Raw genomic sequence first — 23,831 nt, 5'->3', positions numbered from 1 at the left:
CCTAATCAGCAACATCCAAAGTACTAGGGAATTACTCTAGATAGGACCCTATCCTTCGAAAGACATCTTAAAATGTATCCCATTAAATAAGGTCACACAATATTTGCATTCAAAGCTTATTCAACACTAACTGGGAAGCATCAGTGGATACACTACAAACCTCTGTACTTGCCTTACTGTGATTTGCTGCACACCAGTGTGTTTAGACAGTGAGAATGTAATGAAATTGGAAACCTAGTTCGATGCTGCTATGAGGATTGTAACAGGATATATTAAGACTGCTCCATTGTATTGGCTTCCATCACTAAGCCATATAGCCCCACCTTCCCTGTGGGCACAGGAACCTTTATTGAAGGAATATACAAAAGTAATGAGTAATACTCTACTTTCTATCCACAAAAATGCTCCAATTTTGGGAACAACTTGATTTCACTCCCCTCTGAGAACAGCCCACCTACTGGTAGCTACTAACCCCAGCTAGGATACTAAATGGCACAAGAGCTGGAGTGATAGTGCCTCCCCTGAGAAAACTTAAGGTTTTTGAACTTATACGACAAATAAGGAAAACCTTAAACAGACTCCAAATGGGATACGGGATATGTGCAAACAATTTGCACGAGTCAGGAAAGCTACCCAGCCCAGCTGTGACTGTGATGGACTCCAAACCAAACTTTGACATATTGTCCAGGACTGTTAAGTAAGAGCTTATTGGGGTAGCCTGGCTGACTTCTTCAGTATGTCATTATGAAGGTACAATTTATTTTCTGTGATGTTATTTTTTTTATTGTATTGTACATTTTGTCTTGTTTTACTCTGTATCTTTCTTTTACATATTTTATAGTGTATTTTATTACTGATCATAAAACCAGTGTAAACCAAAAGAGTAGCACTATACAATAAATAAATAATGTTTTACATATTTATTTAATTATACTGCTGTTGCAAAAATGTGCTGAGAGCAATGTTGTTCACTGATGATAACTTCCTTATTTGTTAATTATGTTCATATTTCTTACTCTCTTTTTGTACCACATGCTCATTAGTAATGATTTGACATCCTAATCATGCTTCGTTTCTTTCTTTTTGAAAAAAATTTAACACTTATGCAGTCTTGTTCCAATTTCATATCACTTTTCCATTCCACCTTCTGAAGCTGTTAATACTAAGCTACTTTTAAAATGACCTTTGAATATCTTTTTGAGTTTCCGTATATTTCAGGAAGTTGGTCCAAGTTGGCTGTTACATGTACTAGCAGCACTGTATTGGCGAATTAAGGGCAATGGACGACATGCTCTAGACTGCCTAACCATTGCATTAGCAGCAAGTCCTCATCGAGTCCGTGATGTGTCATTAGTGTCACAGGCAGCAGTTTTGCATCAGATGGGACGAGCTGCTGAAGCTCTTCATGCTGCATCAGAAGCTCTCGCTGTCAACAGCTCTGAGGTTTGTAAAAATATGCTCGTATATGTATCAATTCCAGAATTCTTCAGAAAGAATCTAGAACTGGCTGACATATGATTACATGAGACATTACCTTAATTTCCAATATACCAAGTGAGAGAACTGTGCCTTCATCACCAGCAATAGAAGTAAAGAATCATTTACAATAATACTGAAAGAATTCCACAATAGTTGCCTCATATACAGTACCATATGTAACGCTAATATTTTAAAGGCCTCAGGTACAAAGAACTTCTCTTGTAAACATTTTTGGCAAAGCCACCCATGGTCGTCACATCTGCAGTGTCATGCAGTCCCTCTTGAAATATGCTGATGATCTCATTGAAGCCTTCATAGATCGTAATTATCTTTCCAACCGTGTACAAAAACAAATCTCCCGTGCCTTATCTTTCCTGTCTCCCACCGCCTCCAGAAGTCCCACCATCCGGCCACAGAGGAGTGTTCCCCTCATTACTCAGCACCACCCAGAAATGGAGCAACTGAATTACATTCCCTGCCAGGGTTTCAACTTCTCATCGTGCCTTAAAATAAGAAATATCCTGCCCACTATCCTTCCCACCCCTCCCACAATGGTATTCCGCCGTCCACTGAACCTACACAATATGCTCGTCCATCCTTATACAACCCCTGCTCCCAACCCCTTACCTCATGGCTCATACCCCTGCAGTACAGCTAGATGCAAGACCCGTCCCATACATCCTCCCACCCCCACCTACTAAAGTCCGTCACAAACATCACCTATCCTATCAAAGGCAGGGCTACCTGTGAAACCAGTCATGTGACCTACAAGCTAAGCTGCAACCACTGTGCTGCATTCTATGTGGGCATGACAATCAACAAGCTGTCTGTCCGCATGAGTGGCCACCGACAAACTGTGGCTGAGAAACAGGTGGACCAGCCTGTTGCTGAGCACGCTGCCAAACATGACATCCTTCATTTCAATGACTGCTTCACAACCTGTGCCATGTGGATCCTTCCCACCAACATCAGCTTTTCTGAATTGCACAGGTAGGAACTTTTCCCGCAATATATCCTACATTCCCGTAACCCTCTGGCCTCAACCTTTGTTAATTGTTGTCCTCTCCCATCCAGCCCCTTCACTGTTCCCATTCCAGCACTACACAGCCCCCATTCCACCATAGCAACCAGTCTTTTTACATCTTTCCTCTTCTGCTATCCCCTCCCCCTCCCCACACCTCCCCCCTGCCCTCCGTCCAACCTCCCGACTGCACGTAGCTGCCCTACCCTCTCTCCAGCTTGTCCCTGTGTGCTCCCCAGTTGCGTGTCAGTGTCCACCATCCCTACCCCATTATCTCTCCCCCATCCCCATTCCAGACTCCTCCTTACTGCTATCCAGTCGCTATTCCCATCAACCACTGGTGCTGCTGCTGCTCACAGTGTGGCTTCAGTTGCCAGAGACTGCAGTCGTGTGTGTGTGTGTGTGTGTGTGTGTGTGTGTGTGTATGTGTGTGTGTGTGATCTATTTTTGACAAAGGCCTTACTGGCCGAAAGCTTTATTTGTGACAGTCTTTTTGTTGTGCATATCTAAGTCTCAGCATCTCCACTGTATGGTGAGTAGCTACTATCCTTTTTGTTTTTAGTTCAGAGGCAGTGCAAAGCCTCAGACAGTTTACTTTGCACACACAAAATATAGCAGTCCACTGTATGCATCACTCCTTCACTCCCCATTCCCCAAATGTCAACAAAATTTGTGCTCAAAACATACGTGTCACCAAAAATGAGTTAGTGCTTGAGGTTTACCTGCAGGCACAGGCTTTAGCAGTGGAGGACTGGGTATGTCAGGTATCGTCATGGAAGCACCTGCAGGTAGTGCCTCAGTGTTGTTTCAGTCGAAGTAAAGGCAGGTGTGAACCTGTTGATGGATACCACAATGGAAGAGTCATTGATATCAACAGTGAATGTTTTGTCATGGTGTGCCATTACTGTGTGTAGACCACCTTATGATGCTTAGAGAGATTTTCGAATGGCATCATGTCAGATGAAAACCTGCTTGCATGACCGTAAGTTGCAGAAAGTGAATGATCAGTGGTATAATGTTGTTTTTAACAAGTGGGATGGTGCTTGTAAATCTGTGAGGAAAGATATGCCAAGTCAGAGACTTCAATAATACTGTTTGATATATCAGTAAAGAATTCTTCCGATAGCCAAACTGTTTGTCCACACTCTCATTCAGCCATTCTTGCATTGAAATCTTCATCAAAAGCTGTTGGAGCTCTTGAAGGACAATATGTAGGCAGTCAGTCCAATGCTGTGTGGCATGGTGTCTGATTGAGGCCTTTAATTGCCTGTGGAGCTGTTCCATGAGACTAATAGCTGCAGAATGGTAGGCACAGGTCAGAATGCTGTTCATACCCAGCAATGTGTAAAGAGATATGACTTAAAATGTTTTGGTGGCATGGAGAAGAACATCAAAGCATGGGATCCACGCACAAAAGAAGGTCTTGGCTGCAGTTGTTGCCATTGCATCTTTCATGGGATAATTTTAGGGAAATGAGAAATTGTTAGTCACTGCTAGGCAGTATTAGTACCCTTCTGATGCTATTACAGTCCAATGATGTCAGTGTGGACGTGCTCTGTATTTACTCAGTGGGGTGAAAGTAAGAGCAAAGCCATAATGTGCAGAGTTATTTTGTTGAGCTGATGAGCATTGCACTGACAAACAAATGCCTTGCAAGCTTTCTCAATGTTTGGCCAAACAAATACTTTCATAGAACGGTAGCACTTACTCCAGAATGAGAGAGGCAGCAGAGAGAGGAAAATGCATGTTTCTGAAAATTTCCCCCAATGACCAGTTGTGCCTGTAGCATTGATACACTGCACTATAGTGCTACATTTGAGTTTGGTATTTGAATCTGTCAGTATTATAAGCCAGGTGAATATTTCGAGTCATACCCTCAGTTCGTTGTCGCTTGGTAAGTTTGGTTAGGAACTCCAGATCTAATGGTCCAGGAGTTATAAAACATTCATACCACTGTTTCTGCTTGAGCATCATATAGGGGAATGTCTTCCATCTAGTTACTGAACCAGTCGATGCATGTTAAACAGTATATGAATTCATCACATTAATGTGTATCATCTTAAATTGTCTATCTGTGCTTGCAAACTGGCCAGTAGCAGATTTAGTATGTCCACTCACTTTGTTCTTTTGGAATGCTATGCATAATTGTGCCCATTTTTGGATAACTTGTTTGATGTTTGACCAAATAAATCTATATGTCAGTAATTTCACAAAAGACATGACAGCAGGGTACGGTAATGCTGAAAAACAAAATATCAAAATTGCTGAGGAATGCACGGACAAATGTTACTTGTTGATACAGCAGAATAATATTCGTCCTGGGTTCGATTCCTGGCCGGGTTGGGGATTTCCTCTGCCTGGGGACTGGATGTTTGTGTTGTGCCCATCATTTTATCATCATCATTCATGACGGTGGCCAGATTGGACTGTGTAAAAAATTGGACTGAGTAAAAATTTGGAATTTGTACCGGTGCTGATGACCGCACAGTTGAGCACCCCAAAAAACCAATCATCATCATCATCATCATCATAATCATAATCTTCCACCATGGATTTCATGCTGCTTAAACTTCAATGAAGTATGAGGAGTAGACCAAAGTTTCTAAAGTTCATCACTCACTTGAACATCTGCTATCTCCTCTCAACCAATTGGTACTACTACAAGTATAAACAATGAACTTGCATTATTTGTACACACTTCTGATTTTGTATCTGGTGCAGTTCTGCACAGCATGTTCTTTTCCAGAAATATGTCTGATACTTGTCATAAATTTTGATATGAATTGTGGGCGAGACAACTGCATAGGGCTTGCCTTATCATTTTGATGTTGAAAAGTGTACATCAAAGGAGCATAGTCACTTTCCACTGCAAATGAATGTCCTTCAAGGAGGTATTTAAAATACCTTATTACCATGTATACACTGAGAAATTCCCTATGGTATGTTGAATATTTCTTCTGGGATGGCAAGACCTTTTTGGTGTAAAATCAATAGTGTCTGTATTTGTTCTTCTTTCTGTTGCAGAAATGCACCAGATACAAAATCAGAAGCGTGTTCAAATAATGCAAGTTCATTGTTTATGTTTGGGAATGTTAATAGGGCTGCATTTATGACATCCATTTTTGCAGTACTCGAACAGTGTTATTGCATCTTCTGTCCACGGAAAGCTCTTATTGTCATTTTTCTTCATGTTCTTCAAGTCATCATTTGGGATAGCTCATTGTTCTGGGGCATGTTCCAAATGTCTTCTGTAAAAATTCAATATGGCAAGGAAACAACGTAATTCTGATGCAGTTGCTGGACATTTCAGATTGGTTATCACTTGTACTGTTTTGAATCTGGTTTGTTACCTCCTGGAGTAATCACATGACCTAAAAAGTTATTTTCTTATGAACCAAAATTGTTCACTTATTCAAACAGGATAGTTCAGTGTTGAGTGTGTTCTTCTGGATGGTTAGAAGCTGTCAGTATGTCATCTAAATAAGCGAAACATAAATCTAAATCTCTCAACTTTATTCCTAAATCTCTGAAAGGTACTGGGTGCATTCGGTAGGCAAACAGGCGTGCTCACAGTACACTTTCCCTTATCACTTTCATCTGGTGGGATTTGGTAATATAGTTTGAGGAGATCTACTGTAGAGAATATTTGAGTATGGTCTTTAAGATGTCAGTAGTCTCCATGGGCCACTAACTGTCTGGCTTTTCCACCATGTGCAGCAGATTAGCCCACTGGGATATAAAAATGTATATTAATTGAGAACTGATAGTCTTGTTTAGACAATTTAGTTTATGTGGATCTAACCTACGGGCTTCTGAATACAGTGGAGGGCCTTGCTGGTTGCAGTATAACATTTAAAATTGTGTTTAATTTCTCCTGGCATAAGGGTGGATTTTGCCAGTTCAGGAATTTTTTTAAGTAGTTGAGAGTATTTACAGTTAGCATGGAGTGAACTAATAGAATCAGCTGAATCAACTGTATACTGGAGTGCAGCTATGTGTAACTGAGTATTGTATCATATATTAAACCGGGGACCTAGAAACGATGGAGAGGAGAGGCTTTGTCCCACCATAGACCTCAGTGGTTCACAACCCCAGAACAGGCAGTCCACATTCTTCACTGCTGCCCCACACCAAACCCAGGGTTATTTTGTAGCCCCCACCCCGGGAACATCTCATACCAGACGAGTGTAACCTCAAATGTTTGCATGGTAGAGTAATTATGGTGTATGTGTACATGGAGACATGCAGCAATCGATGACGTAATGTAACTGAGGCAGAATAAGGGAAACCAGCCCACATTTGCTGATGTAGATGGGAAACCACCTTAATAACCATCCACAGGCTGGCCAGCACACCGGACCTCTACACTAATATGCCGGGCGGATTTGTGTGGGGACCAGCGTGCCTTCCCGCTCAGGAAGCAGTGGTCTGCAATGAAAGGTCACTCAAAACTGTGTTTTAAACCTAAATCAATATTCAATAACTTTGATCCATTACTTTTAATCTAAAATCTGTTTGCAGCATAAAGTTTGTAGTCTGCCTCTTTAACCTTGCCCTTGGGAAACACACATATGAAGAAAACATCAGCATTGCTGTCAACTAGAAAATTTAACCATGAAGTTTTATCTCAAACAATTGACATTGGCGGCCCGTATAACCATTGCAGTGGAATGCTCAGCCACCACTGTGTCTGCCGATTGACGTTCCCCTCACTGTTCTGTTGGTAGTGTTGGGCACACTTATGAGGTCCACAGTTGAAGCCATGATGAAAATTAAAATAGCAGTACTTTCCTGAACTGTTGTACCTCGGCTCGATGCAGCCTCTGCTACGAGAATGTCATCACAGTTGATAATGTCGATTCCTAGATCTGGATTTTTGGGCTTCACTGTCAAGCTCTTTGATCCTTATCATTCACTGATACAGAAGAATCACATGCCACAGGAGACACTTCCACTGAAGTTGACTGAAGTTCGTTAATGCTTCACATTTACATCATCCAGTCAGTCATTTGTGCTAGTTTTTCTATATTTTCCTTAGAAATTATTACAATATTTCAGACACTACCAGGAAGTTGTCTGGACAGAGAATCTTTAAAATTTTATCTGAAACATTCGTTCCTTCACAAACTTTAATTTTCCAAAGAAACTGACTGGGTTTCATATCATCACATTCTATTTCCCCAACTAGTTTCTGAATGTTAAGTTCTTTGCTTTCTTTAAAAGTCTTTAACAATCTTTGTTTAGCTAACAAATATTATTTTCTTTCATCGCTGTTCACAAGATATCCACATGTTTTTGACAAATCGGGGCTCTAACTGTGCTAACAAGTAATTGAATTTGGTTGCTTCAGTCTGTATTTCCACAACTGTAAATTGTGCTTCAGCCTGACAAAACCATATATCAGTCTTTTGAGTCCAGGATAGAGGATGTTTCAATCAGACTTTGTCCACTTCTAGTGTCACATCACTGTTTGCGATATTACTGTTCACTTTATCTTCCATCACATTTGATTCTTGTTTAGATCACATCATGGTTACAGGCTGCTGGGTCTGTTGTACAATTAAACATAAAGCACAGCATTCTAAATTTAAAAAATATTATTTGGAAACTTCCATTTATTACAAAGACAAAGATTACACCCGCCAAACAGCAAAATTAATATCTACATCTTCTCTTACACTGTGCATTACAAATGTCATATTCTTTCAAGGAAAAATAAAGTAACTCTCAACTGAAACTTCATGATTCTACACAAAATGTCGATAAAAGTTTTTCATGCTGAATAAATGCAGTAATTTTCATATTATAGTGAACTGGAGAAACTAAGAAATAGCTTCCACTCTGTCTTGAGGCGAGAGGATTTTTTTCCCCATTGATAAGGTACCCTAAGAATTTTACTTCCATCACTCCGAATATATGTTTTTGTAGGTTAATCACTAGACTATTTCTTGTAGTCTAATGTAGGTGTGGTAGATGCTCTGCCTTGCTAGATGACACTACAAGTAGGTCACCCGTGTTAAGATAACAGAACTCCAAGTGTCTAGTTCCTGCATCTGTGAAGCACTGGAAAACCGTGATGGCATTGCACAGCCTGAATGGCATTCACACAAATTCATAAAGTTTGTATGGTGTGGAAACAGCAGTTTTGGGTATATCTTCTGGTACAGTTTGTGTATGATAAAAAGCACAGACAAGGTTTCACCATGGAGAAAACAATCTTACCATGAATGTACATAGCAAACTCTTCCATTTGTGGCACAGGATAACAATCATTCTGGCATTAAGTTGATGACAGTCACCTTAAGGGTGCTGTCTGTTACACCTTACGGAGGATTTGGAGTGGAGCTGCTCATGAAGAGTGACTGTTTCCTTGTATTAATATAAAAGAGAACATTTGCTCTGTGATCTTTAGTTTTTCTGAATACAGAGGATGAGAACATATGTGAACTGTTAGTCCTGGCGTGGTGACAATATGATGTACCATTTATGAAAAGGGAAGTTGCCACTCACCATATAGTGGAGATGTTGAGTTGCAGATAGGCACAACAAAAAGACTGTCACAAATAAAGCTTTTGGCCATTAAGGACTTCGTCAACAACACACCCACTCACACACACACAGACACACACGCAAATGCAACTCACACACATGACTGCAGTCTCAGGCAACTGAAACCACACTGCAAGCAGCAGCACCAGTGCCTGAGAGTGCAGTCGTGTGTGTGTGTGTGTGTGTGTGTGTGTGTGTGTGTACGTCTGTTGTTGATGAAGGCCTTAATGGCTGAAAACTTTGTTTGTGACAGTCTTTTTGTAATGCCTATCTGCGACTCAGCATCTCCACTGTATGGTGAGTGGCAACTTTCCTTTTCATATTGTTACATTCCATCCTGAATTTTCCATTGTTTGATGTACCATTTAATGTCTTACTGGTGCTGACGTAGGTGATGGACAGGTTATTTCAGGGAATTGATGAAGTGGTTTCTGTATGGTTTGTCACTCTGATGTAAGCATGGTTGGCACAGCATAGGTATCTGTAATTAGGAAACTATGTTATATAATCAAGTGGGCATTGAGTGTGAAGATCTGGTAGGAGGCTATAAAATGATAAGAAATCCGCTCCAACAATCGGGTCCAGCACATCGATAATACAAATGTCCATTCAAATTTGTGTCGGTGATTGAAGTTTAGATGTAAGTTGATGTAGCCTAAGTCTTGATGGAAGATCTGTTTGCTGTATATAGGTAATTGCCATTGGTATTCCACCATGGAAGACAAGAAGAGTGGTAAACTGAGAGATCACCACCTTTATCAATGAGAAATTTTAGCGTGATAGAGCATTCTGTTATAAACAGTTGATGAGTGTCCAGTTTGAAATGAGTTGCCATCACTACTGTTCCCAGCAGGGTGATCAGAACTGATGAGATGCAACTCCAAACTCTTTGTGATACCAGCAGATATTATCCCTGGTGGGTGAACACCGTTTCTGCTGGAAGAGTGTTGCTATCACAGCACATGTGTGGAGTGTTGTATTTGTATGGCTGTGGCTTGCTTAGGTAATTCAGTCACTTGTGCTTGCAGTACTTGCAGAGGAATCTCTTTTCTGATGAAAACGGTTGCAGTGCCCATCGATAGCTATATCTCGATTATTCGGTAAGCAGTTTGAGTGAGTGAGTGAGTGAGTGAAGGTCACTAGTGCAAACTGTGAGTGTTTTCTGTGCATCTGCAGGCAAGTACGATAGCCATATATCCTGCAGAATATAAGAATTAATTGCTTTGCCTGCAAGTATGACAAGATGATGAATTAGTTGAGAAGGTGTGTGCTCATGAAGTACTTCAGTACAGAGCAAATTCTCATGTAACTTAGCTTCTGACTGCGACAAATGCGTCACAAGCTCATGCTTAATAAAGATGTCTTTTTCAGTACTTGGTGGAAGTTGGTTAGATTAGATTAGATTAGATTAATACTAGTTCCATGGATCATGAATACAATATTTCGTAATGATGTGGAACGAGTCAAATTTTCCAATACATGACATAATTAAGTTAATTTAACAACATACTTAAGTTAATATAACAACTTTTTCATTTTTTGTGTTTTTTTATTTTTATTTTTTTATTTTTTATTTTTTAATATATATATTTTTTTAATCTAAAAATTCCTCTATGGAGTAGAATGAGTTGTCATTCAGAAATTCTTTTAATTTCTTCTTAAATACTTGTTAGTTATCTGTCAGACTTTTGATACTATTTGGTAAGTGACCAAAGACTTTAGTGCCAGTATAATTCACCCCTTTCTGTGCCAAAGTTAGATTTAATCTTGAATAGTGAAGATCATCCTTTCTCCTAGTATTGTAGTTATGCACACTGCTATTACTTTTGAATTGGGTTTGGTTGTTAATAACAAATTGCATAAGAGAGTATATATACTGAGAAGCTACTGTGAATATCCCTAGATCCTTAAATAAATGTCTGCAGGATGATCTTGGGTGGACTCCAGCTATTATTCTGATTACACACTTTTGTGCAATAAATACTTTATTCCTCAGTGATGAATTGCCCCAAAATATGATGCCATATGAAAGCAACGAGTGAAAATAGGCGTAGTAAGCTAATTTACTAAGATGTTTATCACCAAAATTTGCAATGACCCTTATTGCATAAGTAGCTGAACTCAAACGTTCCAGCAGATCATTAATGTGTTTCTTCCAATTTAATCTCTCATCAATGGCCACACCTAAAAATTTGGAATATTGTACCTTAGCTATATGCTTCTGATTAAGGTCTATATTTATTAATGGCGTCATACCATTCACTGTACGGAACTCTATGTACTGTGTCTTATCAAAATTCAGTGAGAGTCCGTTCACAAGGAACCACTTAGTAATTTTCTGAAAGACAGTATTGACAATTTCATCAGTTAATTCTTGTTTGTCAGGTGTGATTACTATACTTGTATCATCAGCAAAGAGAACTAACTTTGCCTCTTCATGAATATAGAATGGCAAGTTATTAATATATACACTCCTGGAAATTGAAATAAGAACACCGTGAATTCATTGTCCCAGGAAGGGGAAACTTTATTGACACATTCCTGGGGTCAGATACATCACATGATCACACTGACAGAACCACAGGCACATAGACACAGGCAACAGAGCATGCACAATGTCGGAACTAGTACAGTGTATATCCACCTTTCGCAGCAATGCAGGCTGCTATTCTCCCATGGAGACGATCGTAGAGATGCTGGATGTAGTCCTGTGGAACGGCTTGCCATGCCATTTCCACCTGGCGCCTCAGTTGGACCAGCGTTCGTGCTGGACGTGCAGACCGCGTGAGACGACGCTTCATCCAGTCCCAAACATGCTCAATGGGGGACAGATCCGGAGATCTTGCTGGCCAGGGTAGTTGACTTACACCTTCTAGAGCACGTTGGGTGGCACGGGATACATGAGGACGTGCATTGTCCTGTTGGAACAGCAAGTTCCCTTGCCGGTCTAGGAATGGTAGAACGATGGGTTCGATGACGGTTTGGATGTACCGTGCACTATTCAGTGTCCCATCGACGATCACCAGTGGTGTACGGCCAGTGTAGGAGATCGCTCCCCACACCATGATGCCGGGTGTTGGCCCTGTGTGACTCGGTCGTATGCAGTCCTGATTGTGGCGCTCACCTGCACGGCGCCAAACACGCATACGACCATCATTGGCACCAAGGCAGAAGCGACTCTCATCGCTGAAGACGACACGTCTCCATTCGTCCCTCCATTCACGCCTGTCGCGACACCACTGGAGACGGGCTGCACGATGTTGGGGCGTGAGCGGAAGACGGCCTAACGGTGTGCGGGACCGTAGCCCAGCTTCATGGAGACGGTTGCGAATGGTCCTCGCCGATACCCCAGGAGCAACAGTGTTCCTAATTTGCTGGGAAGTGGCGGTGCGGTCCCCTACGGCACTGCGTAGGATCCTACGGTCTTGGCGTGCATCCGTGCGTCGCTGCGGTCCGGTCCCAGGTCGATGGGCACGTGCACCTTCCGCCGACCACTGGCGACAACATCGATGTACTGTGGAGACCTCACGCCCCACGTGTTGAGCAATTCGGCGGTACGTCCACCCGGCCTCCCGCATGCCCACTATACGCCCTCGCTCAAAGTCCGTCAACTGCACATACGGTTCACGTCCACGCTGTCGCGGCATGCTACCAGTGTTAAAGACTGCGATGGAGCTCCGTATGCCACGACAAACTGGCTGACACTGACGGCGGCGGTGCACAAATGCTGCGCAGCTAGCGCCATTCGACGGCCAACACCACGGTTCCTGGTGTGTCCGCTGTGCCGTGCGTGTGATCATTGCTTGTACAGCCCTCTCGCAGTGTCCGGAGCAAGTATGGTGGGTCTGACACACCGGTGTCAATGTGTTCTTTTTTCCATTTCCAGGAGTGTATTAAGAACAACAAAGGACCCAAGACTGACCCTTGTGGAACCCCATTCTTGATAGTTCCCCAGTTTGAGGAATGTGCTGAACTTTGCATATTATGAGAACTACTTATTTCAACTTTCTGCACTCTTCCAGTTAGGTACGAATTAAACCATTTGTGCACTGTCCCACTCATGCCACAATACTTGAGCTTGTCTAGCAGAATTTCATGATTTACACAATCAAAAGCCTTTGAGAGATCACAAAAAATCCCAATGGGTGGTGTTCGGTTATTCAGATCATTCAAAATTTGATTGGTGAAAGCATATATGGCATTTTCTGTTGAAAAACCTTTCTGGAAACCAAACTGACATTTTGTTAGTACTTCATTGTTACAGATATGTGAAGCTACTCTTGAATACATTACTTTCTCAAAAATTTTGGATAAAGCTGTTAGAAGGGAGATTGGACGGTAATTGTTAACATCAGATCTATCCCCCTTTTTATGCAAAGGTATAACAATAGCATATTTCAGTCTATCAGGGAAAACGCCCTCTTCCAGAGAGCTATTACACAGGTGGCTGAGAATCTTACTTATCTGTTGAGAACAAGCTTTTAGTATTTTGCTGGAAATGCCATCAATTCCCATGTGAGTTTTTGCTTTTAAGCAAGTTTATTATTTTCCTAATTTCAGAGGGAGAAGTGGGTGAGATTTCAATTGTATCAAATTGAATAGGTATGGCCTCTTCCATTAACAACCTAGCATCTTCTAATGAACACCTGGATCCTACTATATCCACAACATTTAGAAAATGATTATTAAAAATATTTTCAACTTCTGACTTTTTGTTCGTAAAGTTTTCATTCAATTTTATGGTAATACTGTCTTCCTGTGCTCTTGGTTGACCTGTTTCTCTTTTAATAATATTCCAAATTGTTTTAATTTTATTATCAGAGTTGCTGATTTCAGACGTGATACACATACTTCTGGATTTTTTAATAACTTTTCTTAATATAACACAGTAGTTTTTATAATGTTTGATAGTTTCTGGGTCGCTACTCTTTCTTGCTGTCAGATACATTTCCCTTTTCCGGTTACAAGATATTTTTATACCCTTAGTAAGCCATGGTTTGTTACAAGGTTTCTTAAGAGTATATTTAACTATTTTCTTGGGGAAGCAGTTTTCAAATGCATTTACAAAAATGTCATGAAATAAATTATATTTTAAATTGGCATCAGGTTCACGGTACACCTCATCCCAGTCTAACTGCTGTAGGCTTTCCCTGAAATTTGCAATTGTTAAATCGTTGACTGAACGTACTACTTTGGAGGACTGTTTAGTATTGCTGAATGGAGCTATGTCATATATTGTAACTAGCTGTGCACCATGATCAGAAAGACCATTCTCAACAGGCTGAGCATTTATCTGTTTAAACTTATCTTGGTCTATAAAGAAGTTATCTATCAGTGAGCTGCTATCCTTTACCACCCGAGTAGGAAAATCAATAACGGGTGTCAAATTTAAAGAACCGAGTAATACTTCAAGGTCATTTTTCCTATTACCCTCTTTCAGAGAATCTACATTGAAGTCCCCACAAATAATAATTTGCTTCCCCCTGTCTGACAGATAGCACAAGGAGTCCAAATTTTTCAGAAATAGATGAAAATTTCCTGATGGGGACCTATATACAGTTATAAATATAAATGTGCCTTTATTTAATTTAAGCTCACAGGCACATGCTTCTATATGTTTCTCTACACAAAACTTTTTTGTTTCTATACTTTTTGCACAATGATAGCTTTTGACATATATGGCAACTCCTCCTTTCTCCATATTTTCTCTCATTACATGTGCAGAGAGCTTATATCCACTTACATTTACCTTATCCATATCAGTAACAATGTGATGCTCAGACAGGCATAGTATATCTATTTCATCCTCAGCTTCTAAATCTTCTAAACAAACCAGAAGCTCATCTATTTTATTCTTTAAACTCCCAATATTTTGATGAAATATACTTACATTATTTTTAATTATATTTTTATGAGAACCTTTCCTTATTCTAACATTTTCAGTACTCTCCTGTCTGAGTTTCTCATTGTGCTTAGGCCTAGTTGCTATACCAGTGGTCACATGGTGTTCAGAGAGGCAGATTATGTCAACTGGGTTGGGTGACTTTAATTCATCAATGCAATTACCTAGGACTGAGATACAACTTGGTGGAGATAAAATTCTGGTGATTGGTGAAAATTTATAATTGACAGCTGTGATTGGTGATCCAATGTGCTAGAATTGTGCTGTTTAATTTCTTTCCTAAACTGAAGATTTGTTTCAATCCTGACCTCTCGTAGAACTTGACATCTTTCTGTCTTACCTATCCTAAAAAAGGTGCTGCTCCAACACCTGTAACCACTGGTATTTTACCATTCATGGCAGTGCCTCCCCCCCTTAAATTTCCTGCTATTACCCCAGCCAGTTTCCCCTTCCCTTTCCTGTTGAGATGTAGGCCGTGCCTGGTATAGTCCCACCTACTGAGAGAATCAACAGGAACCACACCAATATGAGCCCCCGCACCCGACCCAAGCAGCCGTTCCAACTCCAAATTAACTCTCCCAACAGAACAGTTCAAATGAGGCCGGTCATGGCGTCTCAGGACAGATACAAATTCAACATTGGTGTGTCTCGATGCCGACGCAATCTTTACCAGGTCACACTCTATACTGTACCCAGGATCTCTGTCGATGCTGTTCCCTGGCCCTCCCACAATAACCACGGTGTCTTCCCTGGTAAATCCTTTACAGAGTGAACCTAAATCCTCTGTCACCTGATCCAGACTAGCACTTGGTTTGAAAAAATTTGTGACCTGGTATTCTGGTCCTAATTCCTCCTGCAGAAGTTGGCCTACACCTCTGGCATGAGAACTTCCTAACAACAAAACTTTCTTCCTTTTCGATGGCTTTCCTACATTCTTTCTCAAATTCCTATTGAAAGTTTGTTGTGTCCTGTCTACACCTACCTCTGCTTGAGGCTCATCAGTTTCTAACTGAAGCAACAGGTCAAACTTATTTTTGACATTCACCACAAAACTGTCAGACTTAGTTCTAGGCCTGTTCCTTCCGCTACCTGTTGCCACTTCCCACCTCTCTTTGCCCTTCTCCCTCCTTAACCTGTCCAGATCTTCCCTAGCCTGATCTAACTCAGCCTGAAGGGCAGCAATTTTCCCCTCCTGTTCCACTACCTTCCTATCTCTGCTGCAAATCCTACATAACCACTGATGAGCCTGATCCACTTTCCCGACACCCACGCCACTGCAGTCCCCCCAGTGAAAAAAAACTACTGCATCCATCACACCAAATCCCGGAACTAACAATTCTACGGCAAGTCAGGCACTTCTCACTCATGGCAAAAATAATACTTTAGCTAGAATAAATCAATTAAATTACCGAAAATCAAAAAAGACGTTACAAGAATTAAGCCTATTCACAAATGTATATAAGCAAGTTTCTGATTTAAAATTCCGCTTTTTTTTTTTGAGATCTGTATTAAAACAATGAAGTTATACGCTATTTATTTTATATTTCACTCGATGGAATGAAAAAAAGGACAATTAAACGAGATACTTTAACTTTGATTCTCCAAAAACATTACGAGAATTAGGCCTATAAACAAATGTATATAAGCAAGTTTGGGATGTCTTGTAGTTCCATAGCCATTTGCATGTTACATGCAGCTACCACGTAACTGTATTCGGTTTCATCTGAGGTGATGTGGCCCAAGACAAACTGGTTGTCAAGTTGGGCAAACTACAATACTGGTTTATCTGACCAGAAAGGTGGGGGTTTCACCACAGTGAGACTAAGGATCAGGTTTGCCACTGTAAATCAGTGCCTGCAGGATTCTGTATGTTTGTTGTGCAAGTCATTGATTATGTGACACGGTTGTTCAGGAGTGGTTTCGTGTGGTGCATTCACCATTAAAACATATGTAATATGTGTTTTATCATTCTGGCATGCTATTCAGTTTCACTGGTATGTGATATGATCATTCTGGCGTGTGAATTGGAAGCCCAGGGTCACTCTATGACATATTGTAAATACTGAATGGGTGTGGTTAAAGTGCAGTTACTCACAGAGGTTCAGTCTGGGCTGTAATTATTGTATGGCAGTGAGACTTGGTAGGTATTATAATGTGTTAAAGCAGAACCAATTTATGCTGGTTGGGAATGGGGCATGGACAGAAAAGGTCAAAAAGCATAAAGTTGATGTTGTTATAAACCAGTGCTTACACAGTTTGTTCAATATGAGCTTTGGAAAAGTAGGCAACTTTATGCTGTACAGCACCAGATTTGTACTTGGTGGCAAGAATTGGAACTAAGTTTTTCCCAGTGTAAACTGATTCCACATTAACTCATTAGAATATCTACCCAGTTTCACTGGCATATGAAAGTTCCAACCCACACTGGATCTTTGTGAGTAGCTGCTCTTTAATTATAACCACCCAAGACAATTTATCTGTACAGCACAGCATACTGGAAGCAGTCAATTACAATTCACAATCATGACTGCAAGGAGCATCTATATCTGTCATTTGTTTGTAGTTCAGAAGCAGTCCAAAGAATCAGAGAGTTCACACTACTTGCATAAAATGCCACTGTCCACTGACTCATATTACAAACAAATCAAGGTGACTTATAGGTACCAGAAGAAGAAATCACAGTTTGCATCTATTGTTTTTGTCAATGCATAAACTTGCAAACGAAAGTCATTAGATTTGAAAGGCAGCTAGAAAGAATAAGTTTTTCTGCTATCTATGAATCTCCCCAATGCCTGTGCACTCTAATCTGGAGTTTTGCTGAGACCACTGTGGCAGAAACTTTCACTACTGATCTGTTACATGCAAAATAATGAAGTTCATGTTGTTATGATGCCTTTAAAAGCAATCTTGATAAAAGCATGTTATTCATATGCTATGTCGCAAACTAGGCAAGTGAAAGGTTTTCCATCTCCAAATTCCTACCTTACTTCAGGAAGACTGTGCTGTAATATTGCTGTCAGATTATTATATCTCTTGTAGAAATAATGATATTTGCAAAAGAGAGATTAGGACATGTAGCACAGCAAATATATAGCCATTTTGTCCTCACTCAGTATGGTTCAAATAGGGGAAAAAATCTCTAATATTGGTACAAAGCAACCTTTGGCCACACACTGTACAAATGTTATTTTAGGAAATAAGTGTATCTCATTAAAAAGAGCCTAACATAAATACATCTGAAGATCCCTGTTGTGTATGTAACATTCATCTCTTAAAAAAATATCCTGTCTAGACTGTGGTGCTTTAGCCAGAGTACTGTTGTTTTGATATTTCTGTAGTTCTTCAGATGTGTAAATTATTTACCTATATAATTACATACAATGATGATCACATTGTTCAGACGCAAATATTTAATAGTTCACTGTGCAATTTCAAGAATGATAGAGAACACAAGAAACTGAAGCTGTAAGCATCTATGGAAAAAGATGTGCAAACTAGACATGGTTGGTAAAAGTGCAGAAGTTACTAGAGAACAAATAGTTGCAGTTTAATTTGTAAATTAAAAATATTTTAGCTATCTTTCTTTAATAAGCCATGCTTAATTTCTTGCTTCACTTTCTTATACTTCCTTTTTTTATTTTCCTTTGTAGGTCAAATACATTTGTGTGGTCTTATTTTTGAGTTCCTGCTTTACAAAAGATACTTAGTAAACATTTTGTGTTGTAACAGATTATTAAAGTTGTAATTCTTTTCACTGTGATAATATAAATACTATACTGACTAATGTAAAATTTTGCATCAATATTTGTTTTTGATAAAGTGATTTTCTGTCCTCAGCCTACGTCCAACTTCATGATGGCTGTTATTTTAGAATCAAAGAAGAACTTCACAGGTGCAATTTACCACCTTCAACAAGTTTTGGTCCATGGACCTAACAGCTACTTACGAGGAGCTGCTACAAAATTTCTGCATCAGACGTCATGCAGGTTCAAATTTAGGAGTAAAGATTCTTCAGCCACAGCTTCTAGTACAGAGGTACTTAGAAACGACTCATAACTCATAAATAAATGTGTAGGTCAACTACTGTTATGCAGGGTCTTCCTTATTTGAAAAGTGTACCACACAAAGGCCATTACTCATTGTTTTGTGAGGGTGAGCACATTCAAAAGGGTAGGACCTAACATTTTTTAAAGGTTTGTTGAGGAGTAATCGTGCAATGGACAAGAGAGGACCGTGCATTCACTGTGGTGACTTACTTTTCCAATGGCTATTCGGTCATCGCAATCCAGCGTGCATTCAGTGGACAGTTTCACATTGTGCCTGCAGGTTGTGTTGCTGATCAAAAATCAGTTATTATATGGGTGGACATATTTATGGATACTGGAAACCAGGACCTTCAAGAGCCACCAGAACACCAGAAAACTTCAAGAAACTAAGGCTGGCAATTTTGAATCCCCCAATCGATCTGCTCACAAACATATGCAGTTGCTCTTGCAATTTCTAATTGCATAGTGAGATGAATTCTTGATGAAGACTTAAATTTCATCCATACAAAATGACAGTGGTTCACACACCTAAACCACATGATTTTATTTCATGAAAAATGCACGTGAAGCCTTAACTGCCTCATGTCACCCCTGTGTTCCTCGGTGATGAGGCACATTTTCAGTTGTCTGGAAGTGTGAATAAACAAAATGTGTGATATTGGAGTGGCATGAACATCTGAAAACTTCCTGGGCAGCACCTGCATACAGAATTTGTGACTGGTGTGCAGAATCCTAATGTGGCATTATTGGCCCATAGTTTTTCAAACAGACTGATGAGGCTGTTATGGTTACTTCAGAGCATTATGTCCAGATGATTGAGGAGTTTTTTCTTCTGAACTTGAAGAAATGAATGTGGGCAACATCCGGTTCCAACAAGACAGCTCCATGGCTCACACTGCACAAACATCAATGACACTCTTGCGCCTACAGTTCCCCGACTGTCTCATCTCATTGACGGGTGATCTTCAGTGGCCAACACACTTGCCATATTTACTCCTTTGTGACTTTTTCTTATGGGGCTATCTTAATTCCTTGGTGTATACCAGTCCTCCTCAGACCATAGGTGAGCTGCGGAACCATATTCATGCTGCTATCACCAATATAGACAGAGACATGCTGGACAAAGTGGACCAAAACTTCCCATTTCAACTTTCCAAATACACTGAGCAGAAATGAGACCACATTCAAGATATCATTTTCGAAATGTAATGAAATAAAATTTTAAGTGTTCTATATAAAAAAGAAAAATCATCATGGGCAACAAGATTTATTGTTATCAGTATGAACCTAAAGGAAATGTCTTAAGTGCAGAAATTCATGTGAAGGATCAATGCATTTGATGAGATAACCACATTCAAGTCAATGTGCATGCTAGTTGAACAATATCCCACAGAAGGACTTTGCTGTCTTTTCACATGGATGTATTAATATTGTGTGTATTCTGTGCATTGTACTCAAGTGGAAGTGGCATTGGGTGCAAGGGCTGACTGTGTAGGACACCTGAACCATTAAAACATCAACTTAACTTTTGTCTATTTTTTATTTATACAGTCTCAAAACGTTTTGGACTGAGGGGGTATTCCTAGCCTCTTGCAAAGCTGTCTCTTTCCCTCCCTAAGCTTCACCCATTGTTACTGTTGTTTGTTAAGGTGCTCAACATCATTGTGCCACTTCCAATATGTTATGAGATGAGTGCTTGTATGTAGGAGACCACCAGTAATTCACAAGTTTACAAGACTAGGCCAGGCATGAAATAGCAGTTTTGGAAAAAGCGGTCGCCTGATCACTTGCATAATAACTGGATAAACCAATCATCCTCTGCCCACACTAAAATATCCTGTATGACAATGTAAGTAAAAGGCCAGACACGGCACAAAACCTAGAAACATGTGCCACATTCATCCCACTGTTTTCTAAAATTGATAGCAGCTCTGCTGACCAACTGATTTCAGCTCTTTTGTTATGATATAAAATACACCAACTTAACATGTGGTGAACTGTAATTAGTGCACAACAAGCATCATGAACTGGTGAGTGTCAAGTCCGAGAGGGAAGCCACATATCAAGGCGTGTGTCGTATTTGAAGAAATGGTGAGCAAGTCGTATCGCATCTAATTGACTGACAGCAGATATACCACCATATTTCCCGCATTTCACTTACCTTTCTGCTCTCCTCTTCTTTCTCTTCCTCCAGTCCTCCAATAGATGCAGTATGGACATGCTCAGCAATGATATTATGGCTTGCAGAGGTATAGCACATTTGGTAGGTTACATGTCTCAATGGCTGCTGTATCACTCATTCCCACAAAACCTGGTACCTAGCAGAATGACAGCTTCTTCCTGTATCCTTGCAACTACAGAAGGATTTCCTGAATATTCTGAACAGTTTCTGTGTTGGTTACATATGCTGGACGGTCTGCAGAGTACCAAGGGAATCTGACCAGATGAGGAATATCAACCCTTGATCATATCTGATCTGGTCCACAATTCTTTATAATCATATAGATTTCAGTATGAAATACAATTAACTCACTGGGGACGCAGATTCCAAGGACATGGTCTGCAAAAACAATAGAACAATCAATAGTGTGCCCTTGTTTTGACCCATCAGTATATTCTGTGATAAAATCCTGATACTGATTTAAAATGTTAAAAAATTGTCCTTAAAACTGGCCTTCAGTGAACAATTTGCTGCAATGTGTCAAACCTAAATTTATTTTCCATGTTATCAAGTTCCAATGTAATGCTTTACTTGAACTTTGTCTTCATATGTTGTTACCATACACACCTAGATCTGTTAAATGCTGCTTTGCACATGTATTAAGCAGTTTTGTCATTTATGATAATTTTTGTAAAATCATTCCAAGGTTGCACAAAGGTTAGTTGTTGCAGGAAAGGATGTTTAAGTCAAAACGAGTGGAGCCAAATGCTTGTTTGGCCACTTCAAGCCTCCATCAGTCAGATAAAGCAGCTCAGCTTCATCTGCACGCACTCTTGGTATAGGGTTTGTCTTGTGGATCAATGTGGTTTTTTTTGTGATGTACTGATTCCAGTTTCTTTAAGTATATTGGTCACCCTGAGCCATTACCATGCAACTATTATCTAGGTGAGAGTGCATGAAACTTTTATAAAATTGCAGCAAGTAGTTCTTCCCCCCCCCCCCCCCCCCCTCCCCATTTCTTTTTTGTAATTAGTTTACGTATGTCATCAGAATTAGTACCTTGTCAAATAAGAGGCCCCAGAACCTCCCCATAGTCCTTAAATCATAAAACAGTATCCATTGTTACTTCTTGCCTCTTTCATTAATGTGTCTCCATTGTATTTTACATAAGCAATCATTCTAGAAAAATGTTGTTAATTTTAATTAAACTCTCTTCTAAAATTCCTGTGATTTTATTTTAACTCTTTTTCATAATATGGAGCAATTTCACAGTCTGTGACACAAAGTTCATGTATTATTTGGTCTTTATGTTGATAGACCTGGCAAAAACGTGAGAGTAAAGTAGCCAAAACAATCTTTCATCTTTAAATTTAAATAGACAAACCTTAACAAAATAATTATGAAGTTAGTTTAGGGTTTTAAGTGACAATCTCTAATTGGAAAAGTAATTATTAGTGCATTTAAAAGTAATTGCTCCTGTTAGAGACCAAAATTATTGCTCACTTGACAAGTGAATTTGCTTTCATTGTAATTTCATCTGATTTTTCTGCCATTGTGTGCTTTATAGACATTTCATTTTCCTACTTGTTATTCGTATCTGCAACATTCACATTAGCTCCATGACCTTAATACCACATGGAACAATAGTAGTTTGTCTAGCATTTGCTCAGTTTTAACATTTAATTCAATAATATTTACTAATTATGCATAGTGCCTAGTTGTTGGCAAAAAACATTGTTATCATTTCTCCATATTCTCCAATTCTTTTTGAGTCACATGCAAGTTTGAGCTAACCTTAAGGTTGAGTAAACCTTAAGTTCATGTGCTTAATTAATTAATTAATTAATTAATTAATTCATTCATTCATTAATGCACCAGAGCCCACAGTGACATCAGGAGTGAGGGCAGTGTCATCATGGTTTAAAACACTGCTCTTGCTTTGGGAGAAGTGGAGATCAAATCATCATCCAGCTAGATCTAGATTTTCTGTGGTATCTCTAAATGGATTAAGACAAAAGCTGGGATGATCCCTTTGAAAAGATCGTGGCTGGCCCCTATCCAAGATTGTGCTCCATCTCTGATGACCTCATTGTTAAACATATCTTAAATCCTAATCTCCCTTTCTTCATTTTTTGTTGTGACTTAAGTAAAAGACTTGTGATAACTATAATGTCATCTCATCAGAAATTATGATACTGATCATACATAACATTTCAAAAGTGTTACAGTAAGACACTGACTGTGTTGAAAATATACAATTGTCTTTATGGAAATTGCATGTCCATAACTTAATAGTTTTCAGGAAACCTATAGGGATGTATAGAGTAAAACACAACTTAAGTAGTGGATGATAAAAATTTGGGGAGGCTGTCTGATTTAGAGGTGACATTATGTTCATGTTAGCAGCATGCTCTGTCACTAGGTAGTCAAATTTTGCTTTCTACCATTGTTTTGCATTGACCATTCATATGGCTGGACAGCTTCAGTGACTGGTTCACAGGCTGTGTGGCTGTTCTACTTAACTCATGCAGTAATAAATAAATTTTTCAAAACATTGATACAGTCAGTGCACATTCCTGAACTGATATTTGGTGGATGGCAGGGAGTACAACATACAAATGTATTTGGTGTCATTACTGACAATTGCCACATATTTTCAGTCACTTTAATTAT

General features: G+C 39.7%; 1 protein-coding gene across 3 annotated transcripts in view; it reads left to right on the top strand.

The window, feature by feature from the left end:
* The window catches only part of LOC126175426 (tetratricopeptide repeat protein 17), a 310,821-nt gene that overhangs the window by 268,866 nt on the left and 18,124 nt on the right, over nt 1-23,831 (top strand). For 2 of the 3 annotated variants that reach the window (XR_007535560.1, XM_049922224.1), the window contains exons 11-12: nt 1,219-1,443; nt 18,789-18,986. Coding sequence is in view for 1 of the 3 variants with exons in the window: in XM_049922224.1 (XP_049778181.1) it covers nt 1,219-1,443; nt 18,789-18,986 (423 nt within the window). In the remaining 2 variants the exon portion in view is untranslated. Of the gene's footprint in view, nt 1-1,218; nt 1,444-18,788; nt 18,987-23,831 lie in introns of those variants that run through there. The other variant, XM_049922225.1, reaches the window with a different exon arrangement.

This window comes from Schistocerca cancellata, chromosome 3 (genome assembly GCF_023864275.1).
Source record: "Schistocerca cancellata isolate TAMUIC-IGC-003103 chromosome 3, iqSchCanc2.1, whole genome shotgun sequence".
NCBI lineage: Eukaryota > Metazoa > Arthropoda > Insecta > Orthoptera > Acrididae > Schistocerca > Schistocerca cancellata.
This window is presented reverse-complemented; position numbering and strand designations above follow the sequence as displayed.